Here is an 18,774-nt window from a genome sequence, read left to right on the forward strand (position 1 = left end):
AGAGTGGATTTCAGGTAGGTAGAGTCGCCTGACTTCGGTGAGGGAGGCGCGGGCTCAATTCCCGCTAGTTTCGATATGATTGCGAGTGCAGATGATCGTTTGTCTCTCTGTGTGCCCTACGGCTGACTTGTGACCAGTCTAGGGTGTAGTCTGCCTTTTACCCCAATTCAGCTGGGTTAGGCTCCAGCAACCCTTTCAAGGATGGGCAGTACGGAAGATGAATGAATGAATTTGGAAAGCATCGGTACCCCAAGTACAATTACAGTCTTTCCTCAAATATCGCGGCCTCACTTATGGCGAATTCACTGCTTCGCAGATTTTTTTCTGCAATTGAAAAAAAAAGTTCGCAACCGGATGGACAGGTGAAAATGGCGGTAAAAAAGGCAGTCAAAATTGCGGCGAAAAATGGTTGCAGTCAGGGCACCACCTCTCCTTCTCAGCTGAAATGATTAGTTCTGAGCACCAATGAAAAGCAAACATACCACAGAAAAATAAAGGGCGTGCGCTGGTCGGGCAGAGCATCGGCAGCGAGCAACAGGCAGCCACAAATATTTTGGAATAGGAAGCAGTCTGAGAATTCCAGGCTTCACACGGATCACGTGTGGGGATCCTGCTGGATGCCTATCAACAAATTTGACGAGCATGGGGGCACGTCGCGGCGGAGCAACATGGAAGTTGAGATTACATTTAAATCCGGGCAGTGGGCTGACATCGTTGGCGCTTATCTGAAAATAAAACTTGCTTGGCGAATTGGATGGCAGAGGGCAGCAGTGAAGGGTTTTTTTTTTTTTTTAATGAGAGCCCCGGGCAACAAATGGCAGCGAGCAAGGTGGGAGGTCGAGGCAGAGCTACGTGGAAGTTGAGATTCCATTTGAGTCCGGGTAGTGGGCTGACGTTGTTGCACTTATCCGAAAATAGAGTTCCATGGACGGCTAATTGACGGTTGGACGGCGCGGAGGACTGAAGTGGAAGTTTAATTTCTCGACGGGCGGTCCGTTTTTTTGGAAGCGGATGCCTTCGCAGACATTTTTATTAATCATCATCATGTAAGGGAATGCTGCTGCCTGCTTCATGGTAAGCCAGCTTTAATTAACAAGTTGGACTGTTCTCGTGGCTTAAAAAAACAAGAACAAAGCCGATGTTTTGACAGATTTGTTTATAAAAGACAATGGTGTTTTTTAAGTAGTTTTGGTACCTGACATGTTTAGTCAGGCGAGTACAGTAATCCCGCGAATATTGCAGACAATGGACACAGAGCCACAAGAAAAGCAAGAATTTGGATTAAAACTCCCATTGACCTGTTTTGGGGGATTTATATCAAGCAGAGAGGAACTATTTTCACTGTAAGTACAGCATTCAAAGTATTTATTATTTAGATATTAATACATTACAGTCTTTTGACATTTTTTTTAAAGATGGCGCCGCTCTCAAGCGGTAGCTCTGTCCGCTCTTGCTCGTTTTGTGTTTTTGCTGCTTTTCTATCTGTTTTAATTGCATTTGGTATCTTTGTGCTAGTCCTAGATGTCTTTGGAGCCGTCCAGCTGTGCCTCCGCTGTCATGCATCCGGGATAAGCTGTGAGCAGTGGAGGATAGTGACGAGAGAGTCCCAGGAGACGAGGCGACGCTCCAGACCGAGGATTCCATCATTGTTATGGGGAGCGTGAGATCTCTCCCCGGTCAAATTGAGGAGGTGTTCTGGCTGATTTAGATAAAATAATTAATTTAGGATAGGCATGATTTCCCTAGGACGGAAGAGGCATGGAATGTTTTCAGTGCACAGGAAACATTCCTTGTTTTGTCCTGAGCAGGTGAAATATGGTTTAGCGTGGGTCGTATTAATGATTATTAGAATATTACGGATTGCATAAGCATCGAACAATTTATGTCAACCAAATGACGTTGACCTATTTCCTATGGGAATGATTATTGCTGATAGGACAGTTGCCAAGAAGCCCAGACTGGGGATGGCGCCCTCCACTGGTGATGAAAATTTGCAGAGCACTGATGTCTGATTATGAGTGTGAGCGTGAATGGTTGTTTGTCTTTTTGTGTTTTTGATTGGCTTATCAAGGTGGATAAGGATTTAGAAACGTTAAATCGATTTCTGAAATCGCCAATAAGCCCTTTTCTGGGATGGCGACGACAAATTATGGAAAATGATTTCGTCAAATGAAATTTTTGATAAAAATGCAGCAGCAGTACTCCAAATGTGAAACTTGAAGTGGAGGAACAAATAATCTACTCTGTGAAATGGGGAATTTGGGAGCACTGAGAAAAGAAAAAAAACAGAGTGCACGATATGGAATTCCAAAGAACCATTGATTTATAGTGATGATGGCACCAAAATTATGTTAACAAAATAATTGACGGGATTGGCAAAAGGTTCCATATTTCGTTATGAAACTGTGCTTCTCAACAGGAAAAGGCCTGGATCAACGGTGGTACCAGGAGCCTGGGTGATCAACCTAAAGTATAGAGAAGAAGCACTAGCACGACCCAAAGTGGGAACGTCCATACCAAGTGTTGCTGACCAACCAGCAGACATAAAATTAGCCAAAAGGGGGATGTGGATCCACCTTTTGCACTGTAAAAAGGTTCTCTCAGTTGAAACGTTTGAGGAGACAGGTAAGATAAACTTTTTGACGTAATAAAACGAAACGGCAAGCACTCCAATATTGATTGGAAAGATTATTGCTCATGGAGTAATGCCAAAGATTATTGCTCAGCCAGCATTGCCATAAACCAAAGGGAACTCTTTTATATTGGTTTTATTGTCTCCATATAAAAAAGGTGAAAGTGTTTCAATTGAGACTAAACCTTCTTACAAAGGGTTAAAATAAATGACCAGAAAAAGAGAAACTACAATGGATAGAAATGTAACTAGATTTTAATTGTATGCCTCACTATTGAAAAAATATTGATTAATAAAGTTTTATAGGAGATGATAGACAAACTACAAAGACAATGGAATGTTACATTTAATTAAAAAAGCTACTAGATTGGGGTATTTTGAATTTCAAACAATTGAGTTTAATATGCAACGCCATAAACATTATTGAATGAATTGGGACTTCATGGTGAGTATGCATTTTATAAGTAATGGGCTTTAATTGCTCTAAAGGGCACAGTTATGCTAAAAATATTAACCCTGGCGAACAGGGGGTGGTTACAATTTAATGGGTTCAATTCTATTAAGAATTATAAATGTGTACATTTGTTTCTGGATATCAATTGATGTGAATTTAACTATTGCAGAGAACGGGAAAGCTGTTTTCTTAAGGAGAAAGCAGCCTGGTTTGCCTTTTGTATTTTTCCTATTTTTAGTATGTTTAGTTAATTTGAATAATTGCAGGAAAGAGGGAAAACAAATATAGTTCTTGATCTTAACAAGAAAGCAATGATCATAATATAATACCTTATATATATATATATATATATATATATATATATATACCATATTTAATTTTGACTGATAATGCATTTAGATTTTCACAAACTATAGTGATGGAATAAGTAAGATTGTTGTGATTTTTGTTCATTGCTGTATTAAGCCCAGCCACATAGCTGTATGCAAATGTAAAGCACATACTAGGGGCAACGACAGAATCAGTGGAGGAAATGCCAGAGCAGCACAAACACTTACTGCACAGTACACACAACAGATAACGGAGGCGATCCCAAGAACAGTGTTAATTGATATGCAAAACATTGCACCACAAAAAGAAAAAGATGTATGGATACATGAAGGTGCAGAACAGTCTGCAGACAGTCTGTACACAGCTAAAGGCCTACCGTGCTTACCAAAGAATTTATTCCAAATGATTGCCAAATTGAGCCATGGAAGGAGTCATGTCTCAACAGGGGGGATGATGGACATGGTACAGCATGTGTTCCATGTCCCAGAGGTCAAAATAACTATTTTAAAAAATGTAGGGACTGGTAGAGAGAACAAATGGTACAATAAAACTAAGGCTTAAGAAAACCATCGAAGAGATAAAGAAGCCATGGCCAGAATGCCTATCACTGGTCAAAACATATATGAGGATAGTACCAATTTGCTCGGGATTAACACCTTTTGAGATAGTTAATCGAAGACCATTCCAACTTCCTCTATGGGAAGGTGAACCATGGCAAGAGACTAAGGGTGGATAAAAACTTGTCCAAAGAACATGTAAGCTGCCGTGATCCCCTTTGTCTCCCTTACAGGAGGCGGTGAAGCCAGGTGAACAGATCCTGATCCATCATAAAAAGGAAGTCCTGGTCCTCTCCACACTGGGAAGGCCTATTCGTGGTTCAACTCACCACCCCCACATTAGTAAAGATTGCTGAAAAGTCGACGTGGATTCACCAATCCCAGGTCAAAGTAGTTCGAGACATAGGTGACTCTGAGTAGACTGGAAATCGGACGGTTCCAGAACCTTTTTCCGTGAAAAACTCCTCTGACGTCTGCTCACCTGCCACGAACACCCCTCACTTAACCTTGACCTCCCATAGACTTTGCACCCCCACACGAAAGCCAAAATGAAAGCGGTTGCCACCCTCATCACAGTGACTGTACTGTCAGTGGCAGCCTGGGTGTGGCTGAATGCCCCGCCCACAGAGACTCAAGTTGGAAAACGAGATGGTGCCATACTCCTGTCACAGAGAAAAGTGAAGTGGTATGAGAAGAACAATCCAAAGAACTACTATGAAGAAAATGTGTGGTATAATTTCATGGTGTTCCAGAAGAAACTGACTGGTGTGAATGAAAGTTGTTGTGTGTAGTTCCCCAAGCTAATTCCACTGCACCACACATGACAGGTAGAAATTTCACAAGGTTCCTGCGCCATGATTGGACAGATCTAAAGTTATGCTCCGTGTAAAGACACTGAACTATCATATGGGACTGTTCATTAACCAAACTGTCAAGTCCCTACAAGGTATAGCAGATGAATTAAAAGCCCTTAGGGAAATGGAGTTGCAGGACCAGAAGGTCCTGGATTTGATAACAGCCAAGGATGGAGGTGTGTGGGCCATAGTCAGAGAACACTGCTGCACCCTCATCCCAGATGGTGACTAAGGTAACATTACTCATGCCATGTCCCAGGATCACTCAGCCGTAGATGCATCGCTGTGGTCGTGGTTTACAACCGGACCATGGTTCTCCATTCTGATTAAATTTTCAACCCCCATTCTTGTGACTGTGTGTAAAATATGATTCAAAACACAATCCAGCACACGCTAGTAGCTTACAGTAACATACAGTACCACCGCATGGCAAACCATGCTGGAGATTCTCGCACTCCTTCGAAGTGTGACGAATAGCCGGATGTCGAGTCCTCTGTGTAAATGGACTTGTCTTGACTTAAAAATTGTGTTCGCTCATTAAGAGGGACGTAGAGGAATTTTTCTCGATGGCCTTCGGGTATCTCGGGTTTTCGCCTCTGCCCTGACAAGTGACTTTGTTGTTTTCCATCATACCCTGTGATGAGTAACTGATGATTTTTGTATTCTAAACCTGGTGAGGAGGGATACAAATTGATGTTTAATGAAAATTCATTTAGTTACTACAGGGGGGAAATGTGAAATATGAAATGCATTCTTTTAGATTCTGTTATTACAATCCCAACCTACAATGTATTCTTTTGTACCTAAACGGAATTTTACTGACACCTATGGGTTAAGGCATGCGCGCCACCTAATTTTGTGTCAACTCCTTCGTTTGTATCACGCCTACTTTCATGGCACGTGATCTTGTCAATAAAACCTGTCGACGCGAAAGTAGGGGCGGGATATAGCACGAAGAGACTACGGGACGAACAAGCGAAGAGCGCAGGCTTTGTCTGCCTCCCTCCATGCTCTCCCCCTCCCTCTGACTGGGGGAAGGGGGGTTTTGGAGCACGAGGAGACAATGGACAGACCACGCGTCCATTTCTTTCTCGACGTGCTTTCCCCCCTTTACTGCAGAAGGGGTTAAAATCTCATCATCTGTCTTTAGTGTGCCTACTTGTGTTTGACCTTTTTGAATGTTAGGCGCGGACCTGACAGCGACTTCAGCACATATCGATTTTGCGTGAATCGCATTCACTCCGGAAATGGGACAAGGGTACTCCTGAAATGGGGTCGACGGAGGTTGGCAGCTCTGAAATATGCTTTTGTTAAGGACATGAAACTGTCAAGACGATTGCTGTATTCCGTGGCTAGGACCATGTTGTCATCAATCTCGGGGACACTTTGCTTCAACCTGTGAGCCATATTGAAAGTTTCTTGCCAATTTTTCAAAGTACTAAGACCATGTTCTTCATCATTATTGCCGTCATTGTTTGGGGTGAAATTAAACTTCCCCTTCGCTCCTCCGCGCCATCCAGCCATTTTAGCTGCCAAAAGGGCTCGATTTTCAGACAAGGGTGATGGCGTTCGCCGTAATGTCGCCTGAAGCTTGAACTTTGAAACATTTCTGGGAAATTCCACCATCAGCCCTGCAACCACAAGGCTCCCGGAGTCCGTTGAGCGAGCTTTTCAGTTTAGGACCACATCTCTGCTGCTCAAAAAGCTCTATTTTTGGATATAAATAACGGCCAGGCCCGCTGCCCGCCTTTCATTTTCTCGGTGCTGAATTGAGTGAAAGTCCCCGGTCTTCCGCCATTCTCTTAGTGGCAAGCGGAAGACAGGGAAGTGTCTTTCACTTGCGAGTTTCAATGTGATTTTTGACATTTTTATGAACTTTTTTTATACTTAATATAAAAAAATGCGATGTAATGAAGCCGCGAAGTGGTGAAGGATCACAGTACAGACGCTCCCTTACTTACGAACATACGACTTACGAACAACGGTACATACGAACATTTCTGCAAATTGTGTTTATGTCGAAAAATGTTCGTAAGTTCGATTTTGTATTTTTTTCCGAGTAGTGCTTCTTTCCGCCGCTAATACCGCCTGGCGCTGTGAGGGCTCAGCTCACCCAGCATCTACCTTCTTCTGTCCAATTCGTTGCATTGCGGAAGTGCGTGAACGTATCTCCAGTGCGCAAAGAGCCTTTTTCATTTGTATGATTAAATATCTCGTGCATCTATTATTGAATATGGTTGGTAAAAAGCGAAAGGTTTCTATTGAGGGAGTTGCAAGGAAGAGGCAAGCCATTTCATTTGAAACGAGTGGCAATAATAACAAAGCTTGATGCGCGTGAGAGTGGTGAGCGTTGCACATATACAACTTGAATCGTTCGACCGTCACTTACCATTTATAAACAGAAAGATCGAGCAGCAGGACCCAAATATTGAACGTTGCACAAAGTTTGCAAATCAATTGAATGATGCCATACAGTGCTACTGCATCATTTATGATGAAAAAAAGAAGAAAACTGTGCAATCGTCGTTAGATCGCTTCTTTCGGCTAGTTTCTAATACATAAATCTCTCTCTATAAAGTACTGTACATATTCTCTCCATTTTATTAAATGTTTTTTTCAGTACAAACCAATGCGTGTTACTTATACAAGCCTTAAACTTACAAATGCACTTATATAAACCTTCAATATACTTATATAGGCCTTAAACATAATTTATAATACAAAATATAGCACTGAATCAAATTACAAACAAATTCAACTTATGAACAATCGCTCGGAACCTAACTCGTTCGTAAGTAGGGGAGCGTCTGTACAGGCAAAACCAGCAGATATACCCTTACAAATTGGCAAGTTTTTGTATACCCCGCGTTGTTAATCCCCAGTGAAGTACAGTGGTACTTACGAATGACTCTACAGACAAAATATGTAGGTGAAAAACCTCATAATTTTGTCTCTAGATACATTTTGGTATACTGATATCTCGTGGTGTGTTAAATATCATATCATAGCATCACCTGTCTGTACTGAATGACGAAATGGAGAGACTGTTAGTCCTTTGGAGTTATATGTAATGCTATGTTGTTTGGAATTTAGAATTGATGTTGCTTAGATGTGTGTTTATCTGCATTCATTAGCTAACGTTAGCTTGTTATAAATTATTTGCTATAAAAATTAACTTAAAGGTTTGTGTCATATCCAAAAGATATTTTTTCGTGAGCATGTAGGATGCTTCATGCTTGCAGACTAAAGTGATCATATATGATCATTGTGTTTGGGCAAAGTCTTCACAACGATGTGTTAAAAACAGCAGGTAGCTCTGGGTGTTTGGTGTATGAAATATTGAGCTGTGTTCGGGCATTTGTAAAACTTTTCCTGACCTGCCTAAATATTGTTTTTATGGTTCGAAGGGAAGTGTCATATCTTCAGAATATCTATCTCAACAAATGTCCAAGCTAAGACCCAACAGTATTTGATTTCAAACCAGCCATGTCCCTTGTAATTGAAACCCACCCAATTGTATTCAAATTAACGCCCACTTTGGGCGGAAGCAATAAAGGCTTCAAGAAATGGAGTCAGAATGGGAATCTCGCCTTTTCTCGAGCCAAAAAAGAGAACTGGTTATCGAAGCTTCAATAATGTCTTGCCTATATTTTTGTTGACACTTGTCTCACCAGATCTGTCAGAACAAAGAAAAGAACATCTCACACTTCCTCCTTACTGCACTGCAGTGGCGGGCCATGCATTTCACGCCTAGACCTTCAGTAGTGTTGCGTCTGAATCAATCCAACCTTCAATAACTATTTTATGGCTATAAAACCTGACGGCCCGGTGACGCGTGTGGTTAGCGCGTTAGCCTCACAGCTCTGGGATGCTGGGTTAAAATCAAGGTCAGTCCACCTGTGTGGAGTTTGCATGCTCTCCCTGGCTGGGCCTGCGTGGGATTGCGGTTTCCTCCCACAGTCCAAAAACATGCATGGTAGGCTGACTGGACACTCTAAATAGGTATGAGTGTAAGAGTGAAAGGCTGTCCGTCTCCTAGTGGCCACCGATTCAGGGTGTCCCCCATCTTTGGCCCGGAGTCAGCTGGAATAGGGTCCAGCACCCCCCGCGACCCTAATGAGGATAAAGTGGTTCAGAAAATTAGATGAGATGAGATAATTATAACAACTTTACTCATTTCAAGTAGGGGGGCGAGATTGAAAACGTTAATATTTATTTCTCTGACAGACTGGCACCAAGTGGCTCGCGGACGGGTACCGATCTCCGGCCCGGTGGTTGGGGACCCCTGATATAGATGGGCCATTGTAAAGGTGAAATTATGACAGCAATATTGAAACAAACATTTGTCTTCCACTTGCAAGTTTTTGTCCAACTTTACGTCTTTTTGAGTCTATCTGTTTTTGCTACCAAAACTCGTAGCTCGTTTTTGTGTTTCTGCTGCTTTTCTGTCTTAATGATTTGGTGATTTTTAATGATCCCATTGACTTTGATTTGCTTTGTACTTTGTGCTTTTTGCTTTCGCTTTGTTGTTCTGCGGCCTTTGACTGTACTGTCTAACTTATAACTATGCCTTTTCTTGCTACTATCACAATGAAATTTCCCGAATACGGGATGAATAAAGTTATCCAATCCAATTGCCTACATTTCATCTAAACTTGATAGTGTGGCATGTGCTTAACTAAATTGCATCAGGTTGTGGCTGCCTCAATGGCAGTGTAATGTGATAGGTCTGTAAAACTGCTTCAGGAGCAGGTTAAGAAAGAGTGAGATCAATTTAAAGCAGGGGTCCCCAAACTTTTTCCTGTGAGGGCCACGTAACTTTTCCCTTCTCTGATGGGGGGCCGGTGTCAGTTTGTAACAGAAAAAGTGTGACGATCGTAGGGGAGCTTAAATTTTTTATTGTTTTCCAGAAAGCCACACATAACCAAATAACCCTTTCTAGGTTCTTTACAGAAAAAAAGTCAGGAAACAAATAATAACACTTTTAATGAAATAAATAATAACTAAATAACCCTCTCTGAGTTCTTCACAGAAAAAAACAGGAAATAAATAACACTATTTATGAAATAAATAATAAATAATAACTCTCTCTGGGTTCTTCATAGAAAAAAAAGCCATGGAACATTAACTTTCTGTTGTGCCATGCACAATCTTCTCCCTTTGCTCTGAAGTTTATGCACGACACCACAACCGTCATTACAGAATCCCACGTCAACATTTTGCAGCACAGTACTTGAAGGTGAATTCGGCAGTGGACTAGTAGCGGGGCGGTGAGACCCCTTTTTTCCAACTCCCGGTTCATGCGTCCCATTATTAGACCGCGAGTTTCGGCCACCATGCTAGGAGCCCCGTCAGTCGTGATGCTAGCTAGCTTTGACCAGTCCAGGTCCAACTTCTCCATGGTTTGGCACACTTTGTCAAAAATATCCTCTCCCGTTGTAGTCCCTTTGAGACTTTGGGGGCTGCCAGATCCTCGCAAATCTCAGTTTGCGCTAACTCCACGAATAAAAATGAGCAGTTGCGCTGTGTCTTGCACGTCCGTGCTTTCATCCAGTGCTAATGAAAAAAAGTCAAATTCTTTCGTCTTCTGCTGCAGCTGGGCATATACATTACTCCCGATTTCTTCAACGCGTCTGGTGATTGTACTCGCCGACAGACTTACGGCATTAAATACATCTTTCTTCTCGGGACACACTTCCTCCACGACAACATCCATACATTTCTTAAAAAACTCTCCGTCAGTGAAAGGCTTACCGTTGCTTGCTATCAGTTTAGCCACCCGAAAGCTGGCCCGAATGGATGCCTGGTTCAGCTGAGCTTGGCGTAGAAATGTAGTCTGCTGAGGTAATAGTCCAACTTTTAGCTTTGAGAGTTTGTCTGCTCGTATTTGGCCTTGCACGCTATTGTACTCGTCTTTGTGACGGGATTCATAGTGCCGGCGAAGATTGTATTCTTTGAATACTGCCACCGTCTCTTGACAGATGAGACAAACAGCCTTTTCTTTGCATTGAACAAAAAAATAATCGTTTGTCCACTGCAGGTTAAATACCTTGCATTCTGAATCAATTTTTCTCTTAACTAACTTTTTCGCCATTATTCCGTTCTCAAACAGGTTCAGGTTGCACAGTTTTTATATGCTTGAATAGCATTGCAATCGCGATGGCCCCAGGGCTCCGCCCTCACCTGCGATCGTCCAGATGTCTCGCTAACACTCTGCTCGCGCATGCAACGGTGGAAGTGCCCGCATCCATCAAAGGGAAACACTCTCCCCGCGCGTGTCACCAAAGAAGCAATGCGAAGGCCCGCTTCACTGGGATGATTTGTGGGCTCAGCAGGGGTGCAATGAACCAAACACAAGATTAAAACGTCCCAGTCTTCAAGGCCAAATAGGAAAAAAATCCGATAGCGTCTCTGGTATTGTTCAGAGGGCCGGTCCAAATGTGCCGGCGGGCCGTATCCGGCCCGCGGGCTGTAGTTTGGTGACCCCTGATTTAAAGGAAATAGATTTATTACCAGACTGCAGGATGGGGAGAGAGCTCGAACAGCTGTGAACCGCTCACAATCTGTCGTCCTTGCAACTCTCTCCGGATGACCAGTGGGTCAGTCTTTATATAGGAAAACAGAGTATAGTATAGTTTCTATGACAACGACCAAACTTTGGACGAAGTCTGATTAATCAGTGTCAAGTCTCCATGACAACGACCAAACTCTGGGCAAAGTCTGATTAATCAGTGTCAAGTCTCCATGACAACGACCAAACTTTGGGCAAAGTCTGATGAATCAGTGTCAAGTTTCTATGACAATGATGTTTCTATACTTATAAAAACTGATACAATATGAACAAGCAATTGCCAAGCGACTTTGTCATTTTATCTTACATTCTTATCTTACATAATGCAGTGCATCAATAATGTTGATTCATCCACTCTCCAAATCACTACTGCAGACAAATGTGACATTTTCAACACCTGCAAGACACTTGTCTTCCATGACTATATTGGTGTCTCAACCGCACCTCACTCAAAAAAATGCACGTTAAATCCAGCAAATTTAAAACTAGACCTATCGCGATAACAAATTTTAGTGGGTGATATATTATCTCATAGGGCGGCCCGGCGGCTGAGTTGTTAGTGCGTCGGCCTCAGTGGGGCCCTGGGTTCAAATCCAGGTTGGTCCACCTGTGTGGAGTTTGCATGTTCAAGACAATGAGCCAAAACAAAGCCAAGTCTACAATGGAGTGGTTGCCAAATAAACATATCCAGGTGTTAGAATGGCCAAGTCAAAGTCCAGACCTGAATCCAATCGAGAATCTGTGGGCAGAGCTGAAGACTGGTGTTCCCAAACGCTTTCCATCCAACCTCTCTGAGCTCAAGCTGTTTGCAAGGAAGAATTGGCAAGAATTTCAGTCTCTCAATCTGCAAAACTGATAAGAGACACACCCCAAGCGACTTGCAGCTGTAATTGCAGCAAAAGGTGGCGCTACAAAGTATTAAAGCAAGGGGGGCCGAATTATATTGCACGCCCCACTTTTCAGATTTCTATTTGTTGAAAAAATTTAAAATATCCAATTAATTTCATTCCACTTCGCAAATGTGTCCTACTTGTTGATTCTTGACAAAAAGTTTAATTTTCTATCTTTATATTTGAAGCCTGAAATGTGCCCAAAGATTAAAAAGATCAAGGGAGCCGAACACTTTCGCAAGGCACTATACATGCTTCGAACACATTATACGTACAAGGTATTTCACATTATGCTTATGGAACACATTTACAATTGCAGTATTTCACATTACAGGTGGCCCGGCAGCTTGAGTGGTTAGCACGTCAGCCTCACAGCTCTGGGTTCCTGGGTTCAAATCCAGGTCAGACCACCTGTGTGGAGTATGCATGTTCTCCCTGGGCCTGCATGGGTTTTCTCCGGGTACTCTGGTTTCCTCCCACATTTCAAAGCCATGCGGGGTAGGCGGGTTAAACACTCTAAATTGCCCGTAGGTATAAGTGTGAGAGTGAATGCCCTGCGATCGGCTGGCCAAAGATTCAGGGTGTCCCCCCCGTCTGGCCCGAAGTCAGCTGGGATAGGCTCCAGCACCCCCACCACCCTAGTGAGGATAAAGCGGTTCAGAAAATGAAGGAATGAATATTTCACTTTATGCTTATTGAATTGAGCTAGCAATCTACTGTCATAAATAAGCGCTTTGGAATGGAGAATGAAGCTACCGTAATTACTCGAATATAACACGCAGATTTTTGCTATATAATTAATTCCAATAGATGGGGGTGCGTGTTATAATCAATAACTAAAATAAATTACAAATTTTCGATCGCAAAAAGCATTGTCAAACTCACTTTGACGCACGGATTTTACGTCATCTCGTAAAGCCGACGCACGGATTTTACGTCATCTCGTAAAGCCGACGCACGGATTTTACGTCATCTCGTAAAGCCGAGACCACCACTGCCCCCCTCTAGCCTCGTACTCGTCTCAGTTCACCCTCTCTCAGTTCAGTGTTATAATCAATAACTAAAATAAATTACAAATTTTCGATCGAAAAAAGCATTGTCAAACTCACTTTGACGCACGGATTTTACGTCATCTCGTAAAGCCGACGCACGGATTTTACGTCATCTCGTAAAGCCGACGCACGGATTTTACGTCATCTCGTAAAGCCGAGACCACCACTGCCCCCCTCTAGCCTCGTACTCGTCTCAGTTCACCCTCTCTCAGTTCAGTGTTATAATCAATAACTAAAATAAATGACAAATTTTCGATCGAAAAAAGCATTGTCAAACTCACTTTGACGCACGGATTTTACGTCATCTCGTAAAGCCAATCGGATGATGTGTTGTGGGAGGAAGAGGAAGTGGATGAAGGAAGCGTGGACGTTGATAGGATTCTCAACGAAGAGATGTATGAGGAGACGGATGAGAGGACAGACAAAGAGAGAGAGGAATATCTGCAGAGACTATTTAAAGATTCTGATGCGGACTCTTCATTTGAAGGATTCTAATGAATAAATTTGTTTGAACAAAACAATCGTGAAACGAAGAAAAAAAGGTAAGATTTCTGATTTTCGTCAGCGGGAAATTTTAGGTGCGCACTATATTCGATTACTGCGTTTTTCCAGATGTTTTTGGCCCAAAATTACCTGCGTGTTATTTTCGAGTGCGCGTTTAATTCGAGTAATTACCGTACGTTATCATACCAATGTCGCAGAGAGGGAGAGAAATACTTCTTCAATACTTTTACTGTTTGCACAAATAGCAGTGTTATTGAAAATCATCTCAATGTGCTTATTCGGGCTGGAAGAACTTTGTGAAGTTCATCTTTTTTTATTTTATTCAGAGTTATTTGATGTAAGGTACTAAATGTACAGTTTCTTTTTGTGAGGGTGAAAACAGTCTTCTTGCCAATGTTGATGTCTTCATGCTGAGAACGCCTGGTAGAGTCCAGCGTAAGAAGGGAGTATCTCTCATTCTCTTTGCCCCATATCTTAGTGAAACTTGATTGCATTGAATGGAAGCAAGTGTGTACACGAGCACAGGTCCTCCTGTCTTGAATTTGGGGAATCTGCGCAAGCATTTCGATAACTGCTACTTGCTTGTTTTTTTAATTATTTTTTTCCACTGTTTGCCAGGCTAAGGGAAAAAAACTAATCCAAAAAACAACCCCAAAAATAAATAAAAACAGCCAGGGCTTTTTTTGTTTTGTTTTTAAGGTGCAGGTGTTTGTTTCCTAGTTCTTAGGCATGAAAGTTGACGCTTGACTTATTACAATGTTGATAATTTATTGCAGATGATCGGAAATGGAAAATAAGACATTGTTGTTTTGTATCTAGCATTTAATGAGGTTATCTTAAAAAATATTTATTCCGATTTGTGTACCTTCGCTGATATCTAGTGGTGGGAATATAATAACACTATCATCACAATTGTTTTTCTTTTTTCAAAACTGATACAGTTGAACACAGCAAAGCATTTGCGCACAGCGGTGGAAAAACTAGCAATGACATGGACAACTACAAATCCTGCTCCTGCTAGTATTTTTCAATTAGTCCATTGTAGTTGCATTCATTCATTTATTTTCTGAATTGCTTATCTTCACAAGGGTTGCGGGGAGTGCTGGAGCCTACACCAGCTAACTATGGGCAGCAGGCAGGGGAGACCCTGAATCAGTGGCCAGCAAATCGCAGGGCACAAGGAGACGGACAACCAGTCACACTTACACTCACACCTAGAGGCAATTGTGTTTAACCAGCCTACCCTGCATGGTTGGGGAATGTGGGAGGAAACCGGAGTACCGGGAGGAAACCCACCCAAGCCCGGGGAGAACATGCAAACTCCACACAGTGAGGACCGACTTGGGATCGAACCCTCGACCCCATAATTGTGAAGCCGACGTGCTAAACCCTCAGACACCAGGCCGCCAAGGTATGAAATATCTGTTAAAGTACAATAGTATATCTCATCTCATTTTCTGAAATGCTTTATCCTCACTGGTCGCGGGAGGTGCTGGAGCCTATCCCGGCTGACTTCGGGCCAGAGGTGGGGGACACCCTGAATTCGTGGCCAGCCATTCGCGGGGCACAAAGAGACAAACAACCATTCACACTCACTCATACCTAGAGGCAATTTCGAGTGTCCAATCAGCCTACCACGCATCTCTATGGAATGTGAGAGGAAACCGGAGTACCCAGAGAAAACCCACGCAGGCCCAGGGAGAATATGCACAAGCTCCACACAGGTGGACCGACCTGGATTTGAACCTAGGTCCCCCACTGTGAGGCCGGCGCGCTGACCACTGAGCCGCCAGGCCGCCAAAATAGTATATCTGAACACGTAAAAATAGATTAATACAAAAAAGAAAAAGAAAAACTGTACAATGTTGACATGATGCATACATATATTACTCATCAGTATCACTTTCATAAAGTGTCCAATCAGCCTATCATGCATGTTTTTGGAATGTGGGAGGAAACCGGAGTACCCTGAGGAAACCCACGCAGACCCGGGAGAACATCCCACCTGGACTTGAACCCAGGACCCCAGAACTGGCTTTAAATCTCAATTTACTTATATAATGTCAATAAAATTGTCAATTCAATGTAGTTTAACTGGAAGAATATTAAAAAAATAGAATTAAAATTCCAACATGTGTACTTTGTCAAGGTTGTTATTGTCATTTTTGTAGTACTGTTAAACAATTAGTTATAGCCAAGGTGGGGCAATACTAGTAGTATACCTCTCGGATTACTCACATACTCAAAAATATGCAATTTCCCTGCTAGAATTTCAAATGTAATAATTTTAATTAAAAGTTGACCACAGTCTGTCTTCTATTCAGAGTGATTTTGAAGAAGGTTGTAATAATGGGGGCACAACATTTTTGTTTGTGTGTTTCGTTTGTTAGCCACCAAGACGTTTCTTACCAATGATCACAAATCCTCCATCAGCTTCCCTCTCTGATGTTGACTTCTTTGAAACTTTACGTGAACCAAAGAATGAGAACATGGCCGCCCTGTATACAAGTATATATATATATATATATATATTTAAAAAGTGTAAAACCATAGCATTTTGCAGTGAAACCGTGTCTTTTGTATTTTGGTACTTCTTTACGTCGTTTTACAGAAAGACCAGTACCTACTAATTTGAAAGGACCATACTGTACAGTGTAGACTGTAGACTGTAGCTCTAACTCTGGAGAATCAGGCATAGGTCACAAACGTGTCGTTTTGCAACGACATAAATGAAAACGATAGTACTGAAAACCTCGAGCTTTATATTGCAACGTACTGTAACTTTAAAAGTGCTGTCTGGGTTGCGAATCAACAATTGGTAACAAAGTTGATTTTATTGTCGCATTTAAACATGAACTGATTGGTCCTTCCCAAGTAACATTTCGATATACCTTTGACTTCAAAGACAAAACAAAGCAATAATCAGATCTAAATTCATTCGCCTAAAATTACCGTGTTGTTATCGTGGTCTTAGTGGAGACAGCCGTTTAACAAGGAGTTGCGACACACTGATCTCGTCGCCGAGTGGTCACATGGTTCACGAAGCCCCGGCGAGTTCCAAACACAAGCAGCCCTTTACGTAATGTATTTCCAGGGGACTGACAGTTGCGGTTTCGATATTTCATGGTTAAACAAAATGATATAATCACATATCCAAGTACTTTCTGGATTAGCATTGCATTTTAATATATTTGTAAATGTTAGTTGTACATTTGGGGTGGTAATCTGAAAACGTTGTATGGCAGTGATCGAAAAGCAGAGTAGCAGCAGTCCATTCAATAGCCCACTTCTGATGAAGCAGAATTCGACCGATGTGGGATGTTCTCTTCTTTGTTCTGAAAGATCTGGTGAGACAAGTGTTGAGGAAGAAAGCTCTATCTTCCTTCTCGGGTTCGATTAATTTCGGGTGTGGACGATGTTGGCTGTCCAAATATAGAGCTCTCTTCCTTAAACACAAGTGTCAACAAAAATATAGGCAAGACATTATTGAAGCTCCCATAACCGGTTCTCTTTATTGACCAGAGAAAAGGCAAGACTCCTGGGCTGACTCCGTTTTTTTAAAGCCTTCATTGCCTCCGCCCAAGTGGGCGTTAATTTGAATACAAGTGGGTGGGTTACAGTTACAAAGGAACATGTATCAAATAGGGGGAACGTTTTTTATTTATTTCATTGGCAAACTAATTTTTCACCCATTTTATTTATTGCCACTGCTTCTTACGGTCTTACCTGTTTGGATTTAAGTTCCCCTTCGGCAGTGCTTGTTGACGGACGTTTTGAGAAAAATCTATCTAAAGACAATTGCCTTGAATGCTAAAATGCACAAGACAAACGTCATCAAAATGGGCAATTGCACGACTCCTGAACACTTTTTCAGTTTGTTTTTTCCATGAAGTCGGAAAGTTTGTAAAATTTATTTTTGATTTTTTTCTGATTTGTTCTGTTGGAAAGGTGGCTAATTCCTCCACTGCCGCCTTCTCGTTGAATTCCTCATGTATTGCCGAGCGTTGCATTAACTTCTGTTCCGTTGAGAGCTCGTTTTGGTGCCCCTCGCCCAACTCGTCGGTGCCCTCCTTACTGACCACCAGCCCCATCGCCTACTGCTGCGACACAATTTTGCCCAATGCAGGCTGCGGCTCAGCCTGAGGTTTACTGCGTGTCCGTCGAAGGCACTTGGCCACAGCTTCCTCCAAGCATATATTCAAGCACACAACGGCGAATGGCGGTCAAAAGTACATAAGAGAATCTTGAAGCATAGCGGGTTGTCGTCGACTGCGAGTCCGTCGAAGTACTCAAACACAGCTTCCTCCGAGCATAAGGTCAAGTACACAACAACAATCGAAGGTCAAAGAGACGTAAGAGAATCTTGAAAGATGGAGCGCTGTTTTTGTGAGACAAAATGACAACAGATGAAATTGTTAAGCGAGAAGAAATGCATCCGCAAAAATTTCAAAATAAAATAACAGATACAGGAAATGTATTGACGTTTTTGTAGCTTGGATTTTGTTTTCATATCTTGAGGCACTCATTTGCATCTCTAAAAGTTTTGTAACCTGATAATTTGGTACCTAGAGGCATTCATAGGTAGAGGTATAACTGTAATTTAAAAATAAAAATAAAAACCTGCACACAGTGTCCAAATATATTCAACTCATTTGCTAACTCACCAAATTATGATATATAGGATTAAATGAGACCTAATATCAGGCGACTTTGACAACAACCCTAGAGTCTATTATTGAAATAATTATTATAAGTTAATAAATAGAGTAAGTACTGTCACATTTAAATGTAGGTTTTATTTGGACTGAAAAGTGATCAACATTAGAGCCTTGTCATCCCACAATGCTCTCCCATGCACTGAATCTTTGCCTGGGTCATGGATGGCCAGATTTTGGCATTGAGCGGATGAGTTACTGTAGATTTTGAAGTT

General features: G+C 42.0%; 1 protein-coding gene and 1 long non-coding RNA gene across 13 annotated transcripts in view; one reads left to right on the forward strand and one right to left on the reverse strand.

Annotated features, from left to right (window-relative positions):
* LOC144067352 (uncharacterized) overlaps positions 1–9,792 on the forward strand; it is a 56,951-nt gene extending 47,159 nt beyond the window's left edge. The window contains exons 3-4 of one of the 2 annotated variants that reach the window (XR_013297925.1): positions 1,516–1,690; positions 2,420–9,792. This is a non-coding gene — a long non-coding RNA (uncharacterized LOC144067352). Of the gene's footprint in view, positions 1–1,515 lie in introns of both variants that reach the window. The other variant, XR_013297924.1, reaches the window with a different exon arrangement.
* umad1 (UBAP1-MVB12-associated (UMA) domain containing 1) overlaps positions 1–18,251 on the reverse strand; it is a 96,036-nt gene extending 77,785 nt beyond the window's left edge. For 3 of the 11 annotated variants that reach the window (XR_013297917.1, XM_077591026.1, XM_077591025.1), the window contains exons 1-4: positions 17,571–18,251; positions 16,797–17,290; positions 16,254–16,342; positions 12,120–12,250 (exon numbers count right to left, since the gene is read on the reverse strand). Coding sequence is in view for 5 of the 11 variants with exons in the window: in XM_077591026.1 (XP_077447152.1) it covers positions 12,120–12,250; positions 16,254–16,335 (213 nt within the window). In the remaining 6 variants the exon portion in view is untranslated. Of the gene's footprint in view, positions 1–12,119; positions 12,251–16,253; positions 16,343–16,796; positions 17,291–17,570 lie in introns of those variants that run through there. The other 8 variants (XR_013297919.1, XM_077591022.1, XR_013297923.1 and 5 more) reach the window with 5 other exon arrangements.
* Between the last annotated feature and the right edge of the window lie 523 nt (positions 18,252–18,774).

This window comes from Stigmatopora argus, chromosome 21 (assembly GCF_051989625.1).
Source record: "Stigmatopora argus isolate UIUO_Sarg chromosome 21, RoL_Sarg_1.0, whole genome shotgun sequence".
Taxonomy (NCBI): Eukaryota; Metazoa; Chordata; class Actinopteri; order Syngnathiformes; family Syngnathidae; genus Stigmatopora; species Stigmatopora argus.